The following is a 22,500-nucleotide window of genomic DNA, read 5'->3' on the forward strand; positions in this document are numbered from 1 at the left end:
GATCAACGTGCCAATTTGCAGCCTTCTAGGCTTTTGTAGTTTTTAAGAGGGCAGACAGAAAAAGTATGGACAGACAAAGCCGGCACAATAGTTTTCTTTCACAGAAAACTAAAACTTGATATTTCATTGGCATTTATTCTTGGTCAATGGGCTATGTACTGTGCTTGATACTTCACAGTTTCCCCTCTTTTCACAGCTGCTATTGTGCCTTTTGCCTTTTCCCCTTGGATGTCCAACATCATTTGTCTTTCACCAGTTGTTGCTCAACTTTTGGGAGCAGTTTCTTGTTTGAGCCAACCTCAGAAGCGTTGAGAAATGCAGCTCGGTTGTTTAGAGAAACTCGAGATGTATATTGAGATAATATTCTTAGTCATTCAGTTTGAAATTGGTATAAGGAATCTGTTAGGACAGGTATTAATGCATTTTTGAAATCGCTTTCAATAACCTAAGAATTTTTATGCATGACACTTACCTGGCAGGTATATATATAGCTTATCCTCTTGACGCACTGGCAGAATTTCAAAACTCGCGGCAACCGCTAGTACACTGGTAGTTCAGGTGATGGCCACCCCGTTCCCTGTGCGCTGGTACTTGGAAATATTCCCGTTTTCCTCAGATTTTCTCTGCCAGCCGAACCGGCAACATCGTTGTTGGTTCTCTGATAGAATTTCCTGCTCGTGCCTGACTTTTGGATATTGGTATCGTATTCACGAAGTTAGCGTGGCAATCGCATTTGGTTTGGATTTTGATTTAGTATGTCTGATTCAGGAAGTATGTTTAGAGTTTGTGTGAAAGAAGGGTGTAAAGTGAGACTGCCGAAATCATCGGTAGATCCACATACTATTTGTAAGAAGTGTCGGGAGTTTGTATGTACGTGGGACAATAGGTGCAATGAATGTCAGTGTCTGAATGAGAAAGAGTGGAAGGCTCTTATGAATTATGTTGAGAGATTAGAAAAAGATCGGGTTAGAAGATCTGTCTCTAGGAGTGAGAGATCGGGGTCTTCGAGTAAGCCTTTGAATGAATCTTTGCATGTGTCTTCTCCAGCTCATTCACATGTAGACGTAGCACCTTCCCCTCAGGTTTCTCCTGCGCCCGTTGCTGTATCTGAGGATACTACTGATCCACAAATTGTGAAAGTGTTCGCTGCCCTTGCATCCATGGGAGATCAAATTAAACGGTTAACAGACAAAGTGGAAGTGTGTAGTGACAGTGTTGTGGAGGGGGCGCCTGATCGTCCCTCTCGTGCTCCTAGACCGAGACCTCTGTCAAGCTCCCAGACCCAAGGGAGAAGGCATGTCGACAGTCGAAGGGAGGCGAGAGGGGTTTACTCGCGATCAGTCGTCCCTTCGGCAGTCCTGTTGCTTCCCAGGCTGCAGCAGTACGCCATGGAAAAGGCGATACTGGGAAGTGCTGTTATTCATCGGATAGTTCGGCGTCAGGAAGGAGTAGGCGTTTCGCGGAAGTATCGCGTCCTCTCAAGAGGTCATACTTTCCGTCCTCATCACAGGATGAAAGGGCTGTTGATCAAGAAGGGTGGAGTAGCCCTGAGATTTTTTCATCGGAGGATGAAGAAGTTATCCCTATCAAAAGGAAGAGGATTTCTCGTCAGTTGGAAGTAACTAGCGGTGCGGTGAGAGGTGTTTCTCCGCTTAGAGGAACTCCACTGCGTAGACCGCAGGTTCGCTCGCCTCTCCGTGTTAGCCCGGTGCGTCCTCGATCTCCTCATCATCAGGAGTCTCGTAAGGAAGCGGAGACGAAGGAAGTTCTGCGGGACATGCAGGAGAGATTAGCAGTGATTGTCCAATCATGGGAGAAGCCCGAACAACCTTCGGTTAGACCCGTTAAGGAGTCGGTCTCTTCTCTCCCGGTTAAGTCCTCCAAGAGGACACAGGACGTGCAGCGCAAGCCAGGACGCAGTGCTTCCCTTAAGAAGGACGAAGCAGTGCAGGACGCAAGAGGAAGAGTGATGGACGCATGGTGGACGCATACGTTCAGGAGGACGCAGGACGCAGGCGGCAGCAAGTGGAAACTTTTTCTCGACAAGGAAGAGAGGAGTTTTACAAGGAGACAGCTCCGCATTCGCTCTCTAAGCAGGCTCTGCATAAGGATCCCGCTTTGGAGAGTCATCAGGATCTTGGTTTTCAAGATATTTCTTCGCAGGAGGAAGAATTTGTGGAGAGTGCGGAAGAGGACAAGAATGTGGAAGCTCCTTCCTCGGACTACAAGAGACTAACAGAGTGCCTTCTTTCTTTTTACAGCAGGCGTTTTGAAGAAAAGACATCTTTTGTGCTCGTTCGCTGCTAAAGGAGTCTCGAACGCGCAAAAGTCGGAGTTGATGTTCTCTCCTCTTTCAGGACAGCTCTTCCCTCAGGATATCATTAAGGACATCTCGCTCTCCCTCACTCAGAAGGCTACTCAGGATCTACTAACGTCCTTCTGTAAGGAAGTATTTACCTTCTAATGTAATGAAGAAGACTCCGAAGGATACAGAACAGCACAGCAAATCACAGCAGCCCGTTCGGGTAGGACTTTTTCCCGACCGGCATTTAGAGGGAAAAGAGTTCCAGCCAAAAGAGGTTCGAAAACCTCAACCAAGCAATGAGTCAGAAGTCCTCCAGACTTGTGTGGGGGCCAGACATTTAGACTTCTGGGAAGTCTGGCAAAGCAAAGGAGCGGATCCTTGGTCTGTAAAGGTAGCGAAGGAGGATACAAGATCCCCTTTCTCAAGAAACCACCTCTCGCTACAGCTCCGAGAGCCCTAGGGGCTCATTACATCGATTTAGAGAAGAGAGAGGCTCTTTGGCATCAAGTTGTCAGCATGTTAGAAAGGGGGCCATAGAACCGGTTCTGGATCACGAATCCCCAGGGTTTTACAACCGTCTGTTCTAGTACCGAAGTCATCAGGAGGTTGGAGGCCCAGTACTGGACGTAAGTCAGCTAAACTTGTTCGTAGAAAAGACCAAGTTTACGATGGAGACGAACGATTCAGTAGGGCAGTGGTACGACCAGGGGACTGGATGGTAACGCTGGACCTTCAGGATGCGTACTTCCATATTCCGATTCATCCAAGGTCCAGGAAATATTTGAGATTCATGATCCAGGACAGGATTTATCAATTCTAAAGCCCTTTTTTGCTTCGGTCTGTGCCACGGCCTCCTCAAATTTTTAAACACAAGAATGATGTCGAATGTGGTGAAGTGGCTTCATTTGTTAGGAGTCAGAGTCTCTCTCACCTCGACGATTGGCTCATAAGAGCACAATCAAAACAGCAATGTCTGGAGGACACGAACATCACATTGGATTTAACTCAGCAGCTGGGTCTGATGGTAAACCTGAAAAAGTCACGGTTGATCCCCTCTCAGGAGCTAGTTTATTTGGGGATTCTGATATCCTCAGTGACTTTTCGGGCTTTTCCGTCACCCGAAAGGCAGACCATGTGCCTGCAGAAAGTGCAAGAATTCCTATTGAAAGACCAATGCTCGGCGAGAGAGTGGATGAGCCTGCTGGGGACACTCTCTTCGTTAGAGCGGTTCATTTCCCTAGGGAGACTTCACATGAGGCCCTTACAGTTCTTTCTGAACGAAGTCTGGCCAAGAAGATCGCAACCAGATTCCTTCCGGTTTCCAATTCCTTCAAAGATAAAGGAGGAATTAAAGTGGTGGCTAGTTCCGGGGAGGTTGTCAGAGGGTCACTCCAGCAGAGGAACCCAGACCGGATATTATTTTCCGACGCGTCAGACGCAGGCTGGGGAGCGACGCTGGGCCCTCGGGAGGAGTCAGGCCTTTGGAACGAAGAAGAGAAGGCATGGCACATAAACAGGAAGGAACTGATGGCGATCTTCTTGGCTCTGAAAGCGTTCAGACCGTGGATCAGCGCAAAGTGGTGCAGATCAACGCGGACAATACCACAGCTCTGGCATATATACGAAAACAAGGAGGAACCCACTCGTTGTCCCTTTGCAACTTGGCGAAGGAGATTCTTTTGTGGTCGCAGAGAGAAAACGTCACCCTGCTCACCAGGTTCATTCAAGGAGAGAAGAATGTCAGAGCGGACCTGTTGAGCAGGGACGGACAAGTGCTTTCCACGGAGTGGATGTTGCATCTTCAAGTATGCCAGAGACTGTGGAAGCTCTGGGGCACACCAGTAGTGGATCTTTTCGCTACCGCAGCGACGAAGAGGTTACCGAACTATTGTTTCTCCAATCCCGACCCTCTTGCAGTCGCAGTCGATGCCTTCCTACTAGATTGGACGGGTTTAGATGCGTACGCATTTCCCCCGTTCAAGATTTTAGGAAGGGTAATGAAAAAATTCAGAGAAAGTCGAGGAACAAGGCTGACTCTGATAGCCCCATACTGGCCGGCCCAAATGTGGTTCACAGAGGTACTGGAATGGACAGTGGATTCTCCGAGAAGTCTACCCACGAGAGTAGATCTTCTCAAACAACCCCACTTCGACAGGTTCCACAAGAACACCCTCGCTCTGGGTCTGACTGCGTTCAGACTATCGAAAGACTTGTCAGAGCGAGGGGGTTTTCTAGAGAAGCAGCGAAGGCAGTTGCAAGAGCACGAAGGCCATCAACTATCAAAGTGTACCAGTCGAAGTGGGAGAACTTCCGTAAATGGTGTAAGAATCGGAAGATTTCTTCATCCAGTACCTCTGTGACACAAATTGCAGATTTCCTTCTGTATCTGAAGAAGGAACTGGGTTTGGCTAATCAGACAATTAAAGGCTATAAGTGTATGTTGTCTGCAGTGTTTAGACAGAGGTTTAGATCTGTCCAATGACACAGAGGTCTTAGATCTTCTCAGATCTTTTAATACAAAGAAGGATCGACTTTGCAGAACTCCTTCTTGGAATTTGGATGTCGTTCTCAAGTTCTTGGAAACGGATAGGTTTGAACCTATGGGCAGTTCGTCTTTGCGAGAGCTAACGAAGAAGACTATTTTCTTAGTAGCCTTAGCTACAGCTAAAAGGATTAGCGAGCTGCAAGCTATTGACAAGCAAGTAGGTTGGAAGCACAACAAAGCAGTTTGTTCTTTTCAACAGGAGTTCTTAGCAAAGAATGAGAATCCTTCGCACCCGTGGCCAAGATCATTTGAGATTGAAGGACTGGCTGATCTAGTAGGTCAAGAACAAGAAAGGGTCTTTGCCCAGTAAGACCTTACGGTTTTACGTAGAAAGAACAAGAAGCATTAGGGGACTTCATGTTCTCTGTGGTGCTCTGTTAAAGATCCTACTAGACCTATGTCTAAAAACGCGATGGCTTTCTTGTAAGAGAAGTCATTAAAGAAGCTCATTTACTTTGTCAGGAAGAATGCTTCGGCTTGATTAAGGTTAAAGCTCATGAGGTGAGAGCAGTAGCTACGTCCTTAGCATTCAGGAAAAAATTTAGCCCTCAAGGACATTATAGATTCGACGTTTTGGAGGACAAACTCTGTTTGCCTCTCATTACCTTAGAGACGTGAAGACAACTTTTGATAATTGTCAAACGTTAGGCCCGTACGTATCCTCAGGTACAGTACTGGGCAAAGGAGTTTCCACCCCATAACCTAATAACATGCTAGGTTTTTTATTTTAATTAGGTTATAGTGTTTTTTATGGTTGTCTGAGAAGGTTAATACCAGCTCAGTTTTTTGGTGTAGTGTTTATTATTGTGTGTGTGTGGTTCAGGTGACTAACTTTCCTAGCATGAATGCCTGTGGTAAATGAGGGCTAGGGTTCTCTGTCAGCAGATTGGTCATGTCCAGTTGTCAGACCCTTGTTGTTAGCTTTCTCAACAAACAGGTCACATCCTAGTTGAGGGCTACTAAGGTTTAGCAGGCTAAGAGGCAGGACCTACGAAGTCAGCTACCTTAGCAGGTAAGGAACTTAATAAATAATTTTAAAAATTAGTTAATTTTTGAATTATGACGATGTTGCTGTCTGTGACCCACCTCCAAATGTGTCAATCAGCTATATATATACCTGCCAGGTAAGTGTCATGCATAAAAATGATATTGTTATGATACAATAAAGTTTTATGCATACTTACCTGGCAGGTATATATAATTAAATTCCCACCCTCCTCCCCTCAGGAGACAGGGTTCAGAGAAAATCTGAGGAAAACGGGAATAGTTCCAAGTACCAGCGCCACGGGAACGGGGTGGCCATCACCTGAACTACCAGTGTACTAGCGGTTGCCGCGAGTTTTGAAATTCTGCCAGTGCGTCAAGAGGATAAGCTATATATATACCTGCCAGGTAAGTATGCATAAAACTTTATTGTATCATAACAATATCATTTTTACCCCATAGGTGATTAGTGCCGTCAGTTTACCTCTTGAGGTGCACAGTAGTCATTACTAAAGGGTCTTTACAGCACCTCATCAGCCCCTAGCTACAACCCCTTTTCATTCCTTTTATTGTACATCTGTCTTTCTTCCATCTTACTTTTCACCCTCTCTTAATAAGTGTTTCAACATAATTTTTGGCGCTGAATGACCTCGTAGGTCCCAGTGCTTGGCCTTTGGCCTAGATTTTATATTCCATTGCATACCTAAAGAATTTATGGCAAGTGGTGAATTTTGTATATTTCACTGACAATGTGTATTTTATTAATTTCTGGACTGAAAATGTTTGCTAAATTTAGGGTTCGGTAGTATTTGAGTATAATTGCTTAGTTTTCATTTCCCACTGAAAAAGTTTTGACTTAATATTGTGCATGATGGAGCTTGGCTTGTTAACTTGTATTTATGATTTTTTAATCATTATGTCAAAAAACATAATATTTAAGGATGAATATCATCAGGCAACGTAATGTAAAGTGTGTATTTCTTTCTTTCTGTCATTCTTGTGCTTAGGCAACAATACAGTCAACCCCTCCTATTCACGGTCTCGCAATTTGCAGACTCATCTATTCATGGATTTCTGAATGGAACATGTATACACATTATCCATGAAAAATCTTTTGATAGAGCTATTAAAATACCCATGTACATACAGGCATTTTTAAAGGTATTTTGTGTGATATAACTACCAAAATAGGCATGTTTAGAGGATTTTAAGCATTCACAGATTTTAGCTTTGGGGGAGGTTGTGGGACATCCCCGTGAATACTGGGAGTCAGCTGTACTTCTAAGCACCCTCTTTAAATTTATGGCACTTAACAGCCCTCAGTTAAGGTCACTACTGAATACCTTAGCTGATTGCTTTCTTTTTAATTATACATTGCTAATGCCTGTGCTTACTAAATAAACTTTTACCCACTAGTACTACCTCTCATGGGGGTTAATTCTTAACCAGGGAGTTTGTTAAATTAGCAACAATTCCAATAGTGTCATAATGATGCTGTTTTAGGAAGTATTGCCTTTTCAGTAAAGTGGTGGCCTATCCAACAACTAAAAGCCGTTTTTCATCTTGTAAGAGTATGTAGTAGCAACTAAACTCAAAATAGCAAGAACAAATTAAGTTCTAAATTTCTATAGTATTCCTTTGTTCCTTTGAACTTGTATCCGTTTCCCAATCCAGTGTTTTAGCAAAAACCTTATTTTTCTGGCGAGTTTTATGTTTTGAGATAATGAGTTGAGCTTGGATTATCTTTGCTATCCATAATGTATTCATTCTTGCAGTAATTTGTAACTACTCTTTGGGTTTTGAAAGTTTAATGAAAATGTAAGTTTTATTAACAGCCTATTGTTTCAACCATAATATTTACTTTACTGTAATTGCTTTTGCTGGGATAAGATGAATAAAAGCAGTTCCTGGTTATCGGCAGGGGTCCAGTTCTTAGTGGGGTGCGGGTAAGCGAAAACCGCCGTTAACCGAAACTTAGTGATTTAAGGACCCAAATTTCAGTTAATGGCGCCGATTAACTGAGTCCGCCATTAACCGGGGACTGCCTGATTTTAAGTTAAAACTTCATCCTCATTCCATTGCGTAATCTCGATGCACATTCACTCCTTTGCATAATCTCAGTGCACATAAGATCCTCAGGTCACTGGCGATTGTGTAGATCAGTGGTTCTCAAACTTTTCCAGTTAACGGAACCTTTTGTATTTGCTGGTACTTGGTGGAACCCCTTACAATCCCTTCACCCAATGTATGTGGATATGTCGCCCATAAATGTTGACCCTTCCCCAACAAACACACACACACACACACGACTAAAATAAAATAAAAAAATGCAAAGTTTATTACTCATCATTAAAATTCTTACCTTTTTTTTTATTAAATGTGATGGGTGAGCTTGCTTCTGGCTACAGAGACCATCAAAGTCTGAAACTTAGTTAACTGCAGACGCATATTAGGTGCTGCATCCAACTTGCTTTGGTATTTGTTTTTAGTTTCAATATAAATAGAGAAAGCTGCTTTACATATGTATGTTGTTGCAAAAGGCATAAGATGTTTCAATGCTTGTTTAGATAATTCTGGATACTCATGCAACAGGTTTATCCAGAAAGGAAGGAGAGAGTCCTTGTTGTATTTAGTTTTCAAAGTTAGGTCAGTTAAAATGTCAGTAAGCTGTTCTTTTTCAGTCACTGACAGATTCTGCTTCATCACATGATCCTCAACCATGAATGGGTGGCGCAGCCATGTCAGAGGGTTTGATTGTTTTGGAAAGTACTCTCGTAAATTATCTTTTATTGTAGTGCAAAATCATATAGTCTTGTATTACCAGCCAACTCTAAGGAATTTTCATTCAGGAATGTATGGCAATTTGGCAAGCACTCTGTCTGGTTTTTCTTTATACAGCCAGCCCAGAACTCAATCTTAAGAAGAAAGGATTCAATTCTGTCTTGAACATTCAAAATATTGATAGTAGAACCTTGTAATGATAAGTTAAGCTCATTTAATTTCCAAAATATATCTGTAAAGATAGGCCACCTTGCATACCCAGACTTCATCAGTGAAGTGGCTTAACAGAGAAGACTTGTGCTCCCTCAGAAATACTTCAATCTCATTTCTCAATTCATACACACGTGAAAGAATTTTACCACGACATAGCCAACGCACTTATGTATGTAACAACAGAGTTTTGTGAATAGATCCCATCTCCTGAAACAATGAGGCAAACACTCAAGAATGAAGAGGCTTAGCCTTGATGAAATTAACTACTTTGATTACTTCATTAAGTGTCTCTTTTAGATCACTTGGCATCTTTTTCACAGCTAGTGCTTCTCTATGGAGGCAACAGTCTCTCTGCTCCACAGCAGATGCAACATTTTTTATGAGACCAATTACACCCTTTACTGAGTCTGTCATTGCCTTTGCACTGATGGTGCAAAGGCAATGCAAAGGTCCCAACTAAGATAATTTTTTCTGAAGTAGTATGTGTCTAATATCTTAAATATATCCTCACCTCTTGTAGTTGTCTCGAGAGCTTGGCACAACAGCAGATCTTCATGCACAGATTCATCTGACACATATCGTACAAACACAAGGAGGACAGCTAACCCGGCAACATCGGTTGATTCATCAAACTGAATGGTGAAGCCCCATGGACTTGTTTTTATGTGGTTTATTAACACGGTTTCTCAATTATTTGCCATCTCTTTGATTCGACGTGATATGGTGTCGTTTGACAGGGATATAGTGTCAAGAACCTTGCTATATTTCTCACCAAACATACAGAAAACCACATCTTTTATGCACGATTTTAGTAAAGATTCTGCAATTGTATGAGCTTCACCAGGTTTAGCAATGTGATAACTACTCGGTACGATGATTCGAGTGCATTTTTATTGTCTTGTTAAGCAAATTTTTTTATGGAAACAATGCTTCTTTTAACTGATCTCATTATCTTATAAAATAATCAACGTGTTTGTTAACTAACTGTTGGTGTTTGGTTTCAAGGTGTCTCAGTTTTGCAGGATTCAAGCTACTATTAGCCAAAACTTGATTAGATTCAACACATTGTCCATCAGGAGCATTTTCATCTCCAACTTACATAAAACCAAATTTTATGTAACTGTCATCAAATTTGCGTTTCTTTGAATTCCCAATACGTGATTTACTAGCTCTTGATTCTTGTGCCACAGAGGTAGAGGCATGTAGTTCATGCAAGGATTCTCTTTCATCACTAGCTGCAACTGGCTGTTCAGCAGGTTCACTACACACAGAAGAATCAGTAGATGTATTATCACCTTGCAACTTTGGCGGTAAGGTGCGGTATTTTAGCCAATTTTCCATTCCAAAAATTTGATAGTGCAGTGAATAACACAAGAACGCAGTGCAATACACTTCTCATGAAGTCCATGGCAATACTGGTTGGTTAGCAATGCAGAATTGCCAACTGTGATTTTAGAATGTTGTTAGCGTCATTCCTAGAAGTCGCCAGAATGTTGATAAACTCGTTCATTAGGGGCTGATATTTTTAATAACCAATTTAATAGAGACACAGAGTTATGTAGAAGTGTCACCAGATATTTCAAATAAAAAGATCTCTGTATGTTTTGCTTTGTCACTAACTGTTGCAAAAAGTCAGTAGACAGAGCATATAACTCTAGATCTAGCTACAAATCACTGTATTGGCAGCTCTTGTTTGTAAGGGGTAGCAGCAGTGGTGGGTGGTAGAACCCGTACAATTGCCAAACGAACAGGTACGTTTCACGTACACTGTACAGTTTATCTCTCTCTCTCCTCTCTTTTCAGATGCAAAAGATTCATTACTCATATTTCACTTATCCACTCCTGTTCTAATAAGTAAATCAATAAATAAAAATAAACTGTCGTCAAACATATATATATATTTTTTTGGGGGGCAACGGAACCCTTGAAAGTCCTTCACGGCAGGGTTCCGCGGAGGACAGTTTGAGAACCACTGGTGTAGATCATCTTCATTATTAGTATTCAGAATGTGTAGTCAGTCGTCTGTGAGCATGAAACCTATTTAACCATTAGGAAGCTACCTCAAAATGAAGTACATTGGACCCCCGCTTATTTGCGGTTCCGGATTCGCGGCTTCTCCGATTTATGGATTTTTGTGTGGAATGTATATTCACATTATTCACAGTATTTTTCATAGAGAAATATTCATGGTTGTTGTACGTACTTACATATAATTTTTGTGATAAAGCTGTTAAAAAAATTGGTTAAAAGTTTGAACTATTAAAGTAGACAAGCTTTTTTAGAGTTGAGTATTTGTGGATTTTAGCATTTTGGGGGGAATTTTGTTGTTGTACCTATCAACCACAAATCTCCGGGGGTCGACTGTACTTATATAGTAAACTTTATGCACAGAAAAACGTGAAAATATAAAATAACTCAACAAAAAAAAATATGAATAATTTTTTCTTTTTTCTTTTTATTTATTTTGTGCAGACCAGTTAATCATTAGGTTCCTCCTTTAAGTGAAAGAAAACTCAGTTGAACCATCCTGTTATATTGGAAAACAACGAGCACCCACTGCATATGCCCAAGCCCTCTTGTGTGACTCCTCAGTACTTTACTTCAGATTCATAAGGGTTGTTGAAAATATCCCTTATTCTTGTTTATCAAACAGCTTCAAAACCTAGGGCTGTTAGCCTTCGTTGATTGTTGCTCTCTTATGCTGGCTTTGGAATGGCCTGAATTTATGAATTTACTGTTAGAGGCAGTCCCCAGTTATCGCCAGCCTCGGTTAATGGCGATCCAGTTTTATGGAGCTTGTCTAGTGCCGAAAAATTGGCGATTTATGGCGCCATAACAGGCAGAGTTTCGGTTATTGGTGCCATAAGGTGCCGATAATAGTGTTATGGCGCCGTAACACGCCTAAGAGAAGCGCCATTAACCGGTAATCGGCGGCATTAACCGAAACTCACCCAGTGGTTGATGGCAGTTTTCGCTTATCAGCACCCCAGCCTCAGCGGTGTGGTTGGTATGGTATTAGCGTCCCACCTCGGTGGTGGCGGGTTTGATTCTCGGCCAATCCATTGAGGAGTGAGAGATGTGTATTTCTGGTGATAGAAGTTAACTCTCGACGTGGTTCGGAAGTCACGTAAAGCCGTTGGTCCCGTTGCTGAATAACCACTGGTTCCATGCAACGTAAAAGCACCATACAAACAATACAAACAAACAAGCACCCCAGCCAAGAACAGAACCCCCGCCGATAACCGGGGTCTGCCGGTATAGTATCTGGAAATTTACACTCCTGAGGTTCTTCTCTTATTGTTTGATGATACTTTCCAGCTGAAGTTAAAAAGAATGCATTATTAGTGTAAATTTAACTGTGTTTTCAATGCTTTGCTCCCAGATTCATGAAATTTTTGGATTTGCTTTGGTTTATGGCTCTTAAGGAATTCAGCAGAAGTGGATGGCTTACTGTAATATGCAAGTGTGGTTAATGCTCCTCCAAATATTTAAGGGAAAGCATACATTAGATTTATTGCCTCACTTGTAACAAACCTTAAGGAGGAATGACTCCCTGGAAAACACTTCTTCAGAGTTTGTTTCATTTGCCTTGTGTTGCTCTTTCTTTCCTATCAGTGAGTAAGAGGTTGCGTTTTAACCAAATATGCTCAGGCGCAATTCTGTTGTGATTTGTTTTAGTCATATTTATGCTCCAGGTCATAGAGTTCACAAATGTAGATGATATCGACTTTATATTGTCTGACAGCAGGAGAGATGACTAACTGAAGATCATCATAACCATATACAGGCAGTCCCCAGTTTATGGTGGAGGTTCCATTCCCGGCGGCCGTAACCCTGAAAAAATCTGTGAAGCGTAACATCATGATGATAATAAGAATAAATGGTGCTTACGGTGCCTTACGACGCTATAAGCACTGTAAAGTCGGAACTCCTTAACCCAAGACCGCCATAACCTGTGGACTATCTAGATTCATGTAGACCTTAAGTCCAATGTTGTTTGTTTCGTCAGACATGGACCAAGAAATGACTGATTAAAAGTTCATAACCACACGTACAGTGAACCCCTATCCTGTATTCGAGGGGGATGCATACCAGACCCCCCCCCCCCCCCCCCACCCCCCCCCCCCCCATGAATGGCTAAAATCCATGAATACTTAAAACCATCTGAAAATGCTGATATTTGAATATTTTAATAGTTTTATCACAAAAAGTGCATTTGGCCATGAAATTTATGTGAAAATACAGTGAAAAATACTGCAAATAGGAGAATCCGTGAATCTTGAGAACACAAAAGGGGGGGGGGGGGGTCCATTAAGGGTTCATGTGGTTTAAAAGTCCAGTGTCATTAATTTTAACCGAGACTTATAAAACATCGGCACCAACAGAGCAACCATAAAGACACGAGCAGATCATGATGGACTACTGGAATAATGAAGGCTCATAACCAGAGTACTGTCAGACTTGGGGACAGGGATTCTCCGTGAAAACAGGTCATGCTTAGTCAGTCATGACAGGTATTCTTGTGACTGAAGATGAGATAATGAGTGACAATCGAGAACAAAATTCTGTCCAGTTGAGGTGCACGTCTATGGATGTGGTAGATCCTTGGTTAGCTGTATGTGTAGTTATCAAAACAGACGTATGAGTATTATCCAACTAAGACTTGATGGTTATTATTAATAATATTATTATTATTATGTGTTATTCCGTCAGAAGATAAAACCTATTCACATAGAACAAGCATAGGGGCCATTGACTTGATATTCAAGCTTCCAAAGAATGTTGGTTTCCACCTCACACTATAGCAGTAACTGACTATGATACAGAGCCAGTGATTTTTCGTCTCCCCAGGGGGAGACGCAAACTCGTGACACTGATCACTATACCAGTGTACCAACTAAAAGGATAGGATGAGGGGGAGAAAAATAGATCAAAGACATGGAAGACATAACAGTGGCTTTTCAGTTGAGATCGTTGTTGATGGCAGCTTAAACTTTCTGTTTTGACAGTAGTAGAGATGGGCTGCTGGGCTTGCATTCAGCCACCCACGCACACTTCTGTTTGAGAGACGGAGTTACTAAAGAGAAAAGAGTGATGTGCAGGACTTCTTAACCTGCCATGAATGAACGCCAAGTCACTGCTGTTGCTTTGACTGGTGATTAAGAATAAAAAGTAAATACTGAAAGAAGGTTGAGAGGAGACAGGAACTGAGACAACTTTCATCAAGTGTTGGTGAAAAAGGCAATTGCGTGTTACCATTTCCTGAGTGATAAGAAACCATGTGGTTCAGATCTGTGAAGTAGAACACTTGACTTCCCCTACTTCCCCCCCCTCCCCCCCCTTTTTTTTCCCCCCCCCCCCTTTTTTTTTAATAGGTCATATTTGGATTGTAGACAAAAGTAAAAACAATTCTATAGGTGAAACAAGATTGATTAGAAATTCCATAATTTGCCTTTTGTTCAAAATTAAAAGGCAGATTTTCATCACCAGGCAGTTGATGTTGTTGGATCATACTAAATGAAGTTTAATGTTAAAGTTTTGGTTGTGTATGGAAAATTCTGCGACTCAAGAATATGTGTATTATGTACATACATGATGAACAGAGTAGTAATGCACTTAATTCACTTAGAAAACACACCCTCCATTTTACCAATTTATGTAGTTACTTTGTAATTGCTTTCCGATAGTTTTATTAGCTCTAGTTAGTGAATTATTGTCTGAAATGATGATACAGATTTCATGTGAGAAGAATTAATATATGAAATAAGTTGAAGTTTTGTCGAAAAGAATAATGAGTTATTTGCTGTGTTTTCAGTCTTCATTGAAATGCCTACTGCACACCTCACATTCTAATATTAAATCAATTCTTATGACGAACACGATGTTTCAGGAAACCCTGGTGCAGGATCACGGCGACCTCGAAACCGTCCGTCAAGACGTCATCGGTAAGAGAGTGAGTGTCGAACCCTCACACTGGCAAGAGTCTTGGTGGTCAGATTTGTCAACGTTTATTACAAAATTGTGCTGCTGGAGGTGGTCATCATCCATTCAAGTTCCTCTCCTTGTCTGAACGGTGACATCTTTGTGTTGGAGTGACCACCTTTCAAGATTTGGGGTCATCACTGCACTGATGAGTATACTGGTTCTCTAAAGAGGATTTTATCATTTTTTAAGTGTTCAGCAAGTTTTAGTTTTTGATTCCTGTCAGAGAAGAGTACTGTATTTACTGATTATTCACTGGAAGAGTAGTTTGTGTGATATCAACAATCTTCAGTGATATAAAGGAGTCATGTTTGTAGTGTTTCTCTTTGAAAAACTGGAAGGTAATTTGTTTAAAAATTTTTTTTATATTTTTACACTAGATTATGGAAACATGAAATGGGGTCATATCATATTTTCATCCCCATGTAGTAAACGTAGAATGTTTGAAACTATTCTCTTGATAGATCACTTTTTGGTCAAATAATTGTTTTTGCACGAAAGGATTCAAGGTTAGGATGTGGGACCTCCTATGTGATTTTCAAGAATCAGAAATGTAAAAGCCAGTTTTGCTCTGATACTAAGAAATGTATACATTTGTGAATACGGTACTTCTACCTCAGTGTGTTTTTGTTTCTTTGAACTTTATGGATGACACATTCATGATTTAGAGACGAGTAAAATTCATACTGTTATCTGTCAGTGTAGAGGCCAAAAGTCAACCCTGTACCTCTAAGTAGTCCAGGCTCAAAGGGAAAAATCTCATGGATGTTATGTCTGGTTATAGTGACATTATGTTTTGTGCGTTAGGTCTTCTCAGTGTGGTTCATTTTGTCCTAAGATGGTGGTCTCGAAAATTTTATGTTCCATCAGTCGATAGTATGTCTTCCCTTTGGTACCAATGTGGCACTCAATAGATGGAACTAAAAGTTCTTTGATGTGTCTTATCAGCCCAGCTCCAGTGGTTTCTGCCTTGTACTCATCGCCCTCTCCTTTTGGATTCATCTTACTTAGCTGTGAAATTTCTTAAACTTGACTGGTTCATTTTCAGTTATCATTTAAGAACAAATCCTTTGAGCAAGTTGTGAAAGTCTGGCAGTATGGCTGGGGAGATCAGCTTTTTCAGAGCCTCTGGCTTCTTAGTTTTAGTGCTTGGTGTCAGTGTTTAAGTTGTCACTTTTAGAAAAGTATGACCATGCACTAGACAGTACTGTACTCTGTTACTGGTTTTCATTACCTAAATGCAATCTCTTCTCAGCAGTTAGGTTTTGGGTTTTTATTTTGGGCATTATTGAAGTAATATCCTTGCTGGAAGTGCAGTACTATATATAAAAACACAACTTTGTGAATCCTGTGAGTGTAGCAGGTAAGATGCTATTAGGCAGTGTCCCCCACCAATTTTGAACATCGCAACATCCAAAACCAGTTACTGAAGCTATTTTAAACCTATGGGTCTACTCCCTGCAGTGGCCCTGTTGTAACTAGTGTTGACAGTTCTTCATCTTGGTTGCTCTCTTACCAGTTTTAACCCCAAATATTTTGAACCAACCACTTTGGTTAAGGGGCCCAGCCAGTTTATAGAAGTACAGTATATCAGTGTTTATTGGGAAATGGCTTTAGAATTTATACTTAGAGTGTGACACACTATTTACATCAGTGTTAGTAAATGATGAACACAGTATACAAATTATAAAAGAAATTGTTAACAGTTTGATTGTCTATAAGCTTTGAAATATGGTCTTCTCAGTTGGTGTGGCCTGCCATGACCGGATGCATCACAATCTTACTTCAACCAAATTATTTTGTATTACTGTGTTATGCAACTGCTCTCTAGAATGATTTTGTAAAAGGAATATGAAAGTAAATGAAGGAAAGATGTGAGCACTGGAATTTCACAGAGACCCTTTGCATTGCAAGGCAGTAGAAGCAATGATGATGATGATGAATAATTAAGCTACATTCATTTATCCTGTCTAGATCCAGAACTTAGTTCCATAACAGGTTCATCATGTTCAGTGTTCTGGTCAATTAAACACATCCAACTTACCTTCTCACTTGCTGGTGTAGAGCAGTCTTTCTTCCTGAGTTTGCTGTCGTCCAATTTTCACATCTTGTCATTTATGCAACCCTATGTAGCATGTGTCCATTCCTAATATTGATCACTGTTGCCATCTTAGTAACTTAGATTTAAATGGATCTTGTGTGCCTCATAAGAAATAGCTAATTTCTGCAAAGCAATAGTTTTAATCAGGTGGGCAGACAAATGGGCAATTCGCCTTTCCCCGCAGCTTGAACTATGCCACCAACATTGGTAGTGCATCACAGTGTGCTCAAAACTACTGTGTACGAAGTCCATACATCATTTGATTGCAATTTTAAAATTAACCACTTGCCTTGTCATTATACATTAGCACCCACATATGTACGTTCGTGGATAATGAAAAACCTGCATGTTTTTGGAGCCCTCTCGGTGGCGTCAAAAGTTCCTCTTTTTATATTGCTAAAAAGATAGTGTCCAGACCTTGATATGTCAGAATTTTGCAACAGTTCGCCAATGGATTAATATTGATTTTCATAAAGGGTAGTGTGTAACACACCACTTTGAAATGTTTCCACAATGTTTTGGCCACTTCATTTGATGATGATAATATTTTTTCCAAGTACTACGATGGTAGAGGTCTCTACAATGCTATAATGAACAGTATGTAATTAACATTTGCAGGCATTACACCCTGATACAATAAGTTAAGGACGTATATTTATAATATTTTTGTTCATTGCTGCTCTTGTAAGTTTTTTTATTTAATTAGTATGAAACTAACAGTGATACTGTATTGTCAAAAGAACTGTCATGATAATTTATGTAGGATCTATATGCTTCCGCTCTCTGAAGGGAATAATAGTTTTTTACTTGTGTATATATCTCTTGTTTTGAGAGAGAATTAAAGTTCTGTGAATTTGTCATCTACATAACGAAGTATATCTTTTCTTGCTGTGGAAGGAATTGCAATAGTTATAGTTAACTCTACTGTCTTAAATATGAATTATCAGTGAAGACAATTTTTTTTATAGATTTAAGGTTTATGTATATTTTAGAACATCAAAGAAACAGTTACTATATTTAATATCCGAGAAATTGCTTGTATACTTATTCTCCCACAACAGCAGGTGTTAAACAGTACTCAATAGTGTGATTATAATTGAACTTTTAACATGTACTGCTCCATCATTAAATTGAATACACTCACTAATCTCGTAGATGTGTATTCTGCACCTGCGTTTCAGGTCTTGCACTGTTAACTCAAAGTAACTGTGCCTTTGCATGGCTATTTGCAAAAGTGAAAAACAGCAGAAAAGAACGGCAAGTAAAACATCCTTTCTTCGTACCTCGGCATTCTGATGGGTCTTTCTTTGCTGGTGTGTCTTTAAGGAGATGCTTTTTGTTTTGACAAAGTGTTTGAACACGACAGAAAAGTAAGGCGGAGCAATGTGACCTACCTTTATTCTTCAGCCTCCTCATGTTTCAATTTTCATGTGTCCTGGAGAGCTCTCCTTTTCTGTAAACAAAAAGGATTGCTCTTGGATTAGCAAATGCTTTTTCCCCTTTGTCAGGTTTCTTCCTGTTGAAGATCCTCTTATATATTGAACTATTGGTGGTTGTCGAGATGGGTCATACTGTGTAGTAAGTGTACATAATATCTTCCCTTAACTATTTTAAATATTTTTATTGTAAAGCCGTTTGTTTATAGTATAAATCACACTTTTTACACCAACGCTGAATGGAATGTGTCAGTTTATTGTAGGGAGATGGATATATGTTCTAATGTTCCCAGAAGCCTTTAATTTTAGAGAGATTATTATTTTTATTATTATTGTTGTTGTAAGTGCTGCAGAAATATTTGTATTGATCCACCCTAGAAGGCTATTAAATTTAGTAGAAAATTAATTTTGTAACAAAAATAATGGCCCTTAGTGCTCTGGGTTCTTAAGGTTGGGTCAGTTGAAACTTGGGTGACTTGTTTGCACAATAGGAGGTCCTTCCATTCCAAGAGTACCCTAATATCTCTTCCACTCCAAAATATAAACTTTTTGCAAGTCACAGGGGTGATATTTTTAAAAATCTATGTAAAGTCCACACCTTACATTTTGGGTGATACTGTCAATAAAGAGTCATTCTGACTGTACTCAAAACATAACATATCTTAAAGAACTGAAACCTTTGGCAGCCACTGTCATCCATGCCAGAGTGATAACTTTAATATTTTTTCTGAAAACCTATACTTGGATGTGTATATAATTGAGTAAAGAAGCATTCGATTATTCATGATCAGAAATACATTGTAGCCTCATACTGAAATCTTTCAACTTTGGCCCTGTCTGGAAACAAATCGTGCATAAGTAAAGTTATAATTAATGGTGCATATGTTTTCTGGTGTAGAAGTTTTATACAAGTGCAAATCCATTATGTGAATATGTTTTCTGTTAAATGTTGGTTAAATTAACTAAAAACACAGATTATTAAGATAATGTGATAATGTAATAATTAAGACAAAATGTCATCAACCCGAGGTAGGATGACAGATGTCTTTTTCCTCAGCTGCTCCCTTCCCCTTCATTGGTTTTCTTTGGAATCATTATTAGTAGTATATGGTCTGCATTTGGTGAGGAAAGGAGAGGAGAGGCAGTCATGTGAATTGGAAGATGAGGAAGTGGCTTGACACTTGACCAGTAAGATGCCCCTGAGGTTTTTGGAGGAACTGTATAGAAGAGAAATTGGATCAGGTGGAAAATAAGGGAGAACAGTTTGCGAAACATGAGGAATGAAGCCTACTTATCATATCTCTAGCCCCATGGAGAGAAAACTTTACAAAGATAAAAATGTCTAATTGTGAAGAATAATTAATATCTGATCTCTTTAAGATTCAAGTGGGAGCACCAGAGGTGTCTGTTGGAAATTTAGTGTAGGTTTAGCAGCATAAATAAAAAGCTGCGAGCAAAATGGCTGGCCAAAGGTAACCATTACTTTGAGTTGGCAAGAATGGTTACAAAAATTTTTGGAAAGTTGCATAAAAACACTCAAGGAAAATTTGGGATTTTTCTGAGATAATGACTGCCGAGGGTTGTAACCCTATATATATCCACCTGTGTGGCGTGTTTAGTACAAGCCTGTTGGGGTTTACCGTAAAAACATAAAAGACTGTAAATATGAAGATAATGACCCCAAGGAATATTAATCCTAGATAACGATCACTAAATTTTGTTGGGCGGGTCGAACACTTGTGATCAGTTATCTTTCTCTTAGCTACCAAGCTGGTGCAGCTGGGAAAGGTTTTCACATAGTTAGGTCACATATGATGAATGGGTTCTCCAGACTTAAAACTGGGACATATGTTGCTTCATTTTTTTCAGGGTTCAGGTAAATGCTTTTTCCTAATTATTCTTCAGTTAATATTCAGTCTGAGGTAATATCCTCTTTTATTTGCTCCCCCTCTGTTGCAAGTTGTAGGGCATTATCATTTATCATTCTTAAGAGTGCTTCATCAAAGTATTTACCCTGCATAGTATTCACTTACGCTGATGGCTGGGAGTGTGTACGGTAGTTTGGGATTGTTGGGCAAGTTAGAAAGCACAGATAAGGATGCTGTTTATTTGTTGGAAGTACAGGGTGAAAACTTAATATTGGCACCAAGCATAGCTTATCTAGGAAGAATATTTTTTAGAGACAACTTTGAGGTGGGCAATCCAATATCATAATCTAGCCCAAGCAGTAAAGAGTAGATGGGAATAAGAAGAGCAGATAAACATTAGGGGGCTAAATCCTTAAGGGAATGGTATATCCATCACTTGGATTTCACAGGCTTTCAAAAGGCTTCCGTTCATTTCGGTTACCTTTCTCTTTCATTTGTAGCAAATTCAGTAAGAAAATCTTTGCCTTACAAAGTATGCAATTAGACTCATAGACTGACTGACTCATTCTCTTCACATTGTGTGGTAGTGGAAGTTTATTTGATAGACATTGTGAATATTGTATATTTTGAGACATTCTCGAGTAGCCAGTCAGCCACTGGATGTTCACCCAAGTGTCGAGAGGTAGAGGAAATCAGCCGTGTATGTTCAGCACTATTGATCTGCATATGCTTCAGTGAGTAGATGTCCGGTTAACTTGTTTAGACGTAAGTGTGTCCTTTTAAGAATCTGTCTGGGTAGCCAAACCCTTTAACCACTTCATGTATATGTATATTAAGGTTTGCTTCATCTTCTGTAGTTGAGTAGAGTTAGTTGCTGCTATTCCATGAATTTCTAGTGTAATCATCTTGCAGTGAGTATCTGAAAAGTATTTAGCTTAGTAATACTGGTGGTATACATACTTAATACCTGTACGCTGTATTGTGCGGCATAAACTACGCAATTGTATTTGCCAACTTGTAGATGTAAGTTGCCATAACAATGAAGATATTTTTCCATGTGTTCGAAAACATGTTACCCCAAAGAGTATAGACTTATATGTATATAGATATATATATATATTATATATATAATTTTCATCCAACTAACAGGATGATTTGTTGACAGTTGAGTGGGTTTGTATGTTAGTACCTTGTCATAGAGCGTAAAGTGCTACGAGGGTCATTTTTGTCTAGTGTGTCCATACCTGTCCTTTGTGTCGAGGAATCATATATGCTTTTGATACTCACTTCATGGTGAAATTATTAATGAAACTATGTGTATAAGTGGGCTTTGTTTTGAGAAGAAATGTAGAGAAGTGCACAAATATATCATAGCAAATGTCATTTCATAGCTGATAAGATTAAAGATAAAATACCAGTCATGAGGAGGAATGTGTCGGCGTTTGTGTATTATAGCCATATTTTTCATAGGGATTCAAATTGCTCCAGATGTTAGTCTAGTTTTTAAAAAAAGTGGTGATACTGAGAGAAGAAGCAATCCCAAAACAAAGACCCAGTATGTTTGAGTCTCCATTGATGTTTGATTACCTTGAAGGGGGAACCCAAGTCTCAGGGAGAAAAAAAAAGAAGGGATATTCAACACTATCCATTCATGCATGTGCTGTAAGGCGTGAGCCTTGTTGCTTCGGCTGCCTGTGGGTACGTTGTCTTGTGATAGCAAAGAGTCTACTGAAAATAATTCATCCCAAAGAGAGCAAATGATATCTCCTTCCTTTGTTCGTTGTTGATATATTTTTATGTTCATCATCTGAGATGTTTAATGATGTTTGATATTATTGACAGCCTTCATTATTATTTTTATATCCAGATTGTTGCACATCCTTGATCTTTCTATCCTCTTTGTGTACATATACTGTGTTCTGGTATGATGCAGCAAAAGTGCTTTTGGCATTAGTAACGAGGAAAACAGTAGGAAGCCTTGATCTGTGAATTTGTGTGGTTTTAAGAAATAAATAGTGGAGGGTGCAAACTCCCAGAAGTAAACAAAAATTGTGCAAATTGTGATCTGTTTAACGCCTGAATGATAAGGTAACTTGTTTGTTATGTCTTAGTCAGTATTGGAGATAAATGATGAAAGTAGAAACTTTTCTTTTTAATTCATGTGCAAAATATCACTGGTGTTCATCCTGACTTTACAAATCTTAGTTTTGTTGCTTAGTGAGGTGAACTGATACTTTGTGTAGTAGATTCTGAATGTGTAAAATGGATATTGTGTTCAAGCGCAA

General features: G+C 39.8%; 2 protein-coding genes across 2 annotated transcripts in view; one reads left to right on the forward strand and one right to left on the reverse strand.

Moving 5' to 3' along the window:
• Window positions 1-239, reverse strand: part of LOC135198927 (mucin-19-like) — a 22,653-nt gene extending 22,414 nt beyond the window's left edge. The window contains 1 exon segment of the mRNA XM_064226847.1: window positions 160-239. Within this exon segment, the coding sequence (XP_064082917.1) occupies window positions 160-239 (80 nt within the window).
• The window catches only part of LOC135199316 (mucin-2-like), a 95,692-nt gene that overhangs the window by 72,894 nt on the left and 298 nt on the right, over window positions 1-22,500 (forward strand). The window contains 2 exon segments of the mRNA XM_064227229.1: window positions 9,349-9,467; window positions 14,719-22,500. The exon segment at window positions 14,719-22,500 is cut by the window's right edge and continues 298 nt beyond it. Coding sequence (XP_064083299.1) covers window positions 9,349-9,464 — 116 coding nt within the window. The 3' untranslated portion in view covers window positions 9,465-9,467; window positions 14,719-22,500.

This window comes from Macrobrachium nipponense, chromosome 25 (assembly GCF_015104395.2).
Source record: "Macrobrachium nipponense isolate FS-2020 chromosome 25, ASM1510439v2, whole genome shotgun sequence".
Taxonomy (NCBI): Eukaryota; Metazoa; Arthropoda; class Malacostraca; order Decapoda; family Palaemonidae; genus Macrobrachium; species Macrobrachium nipponense.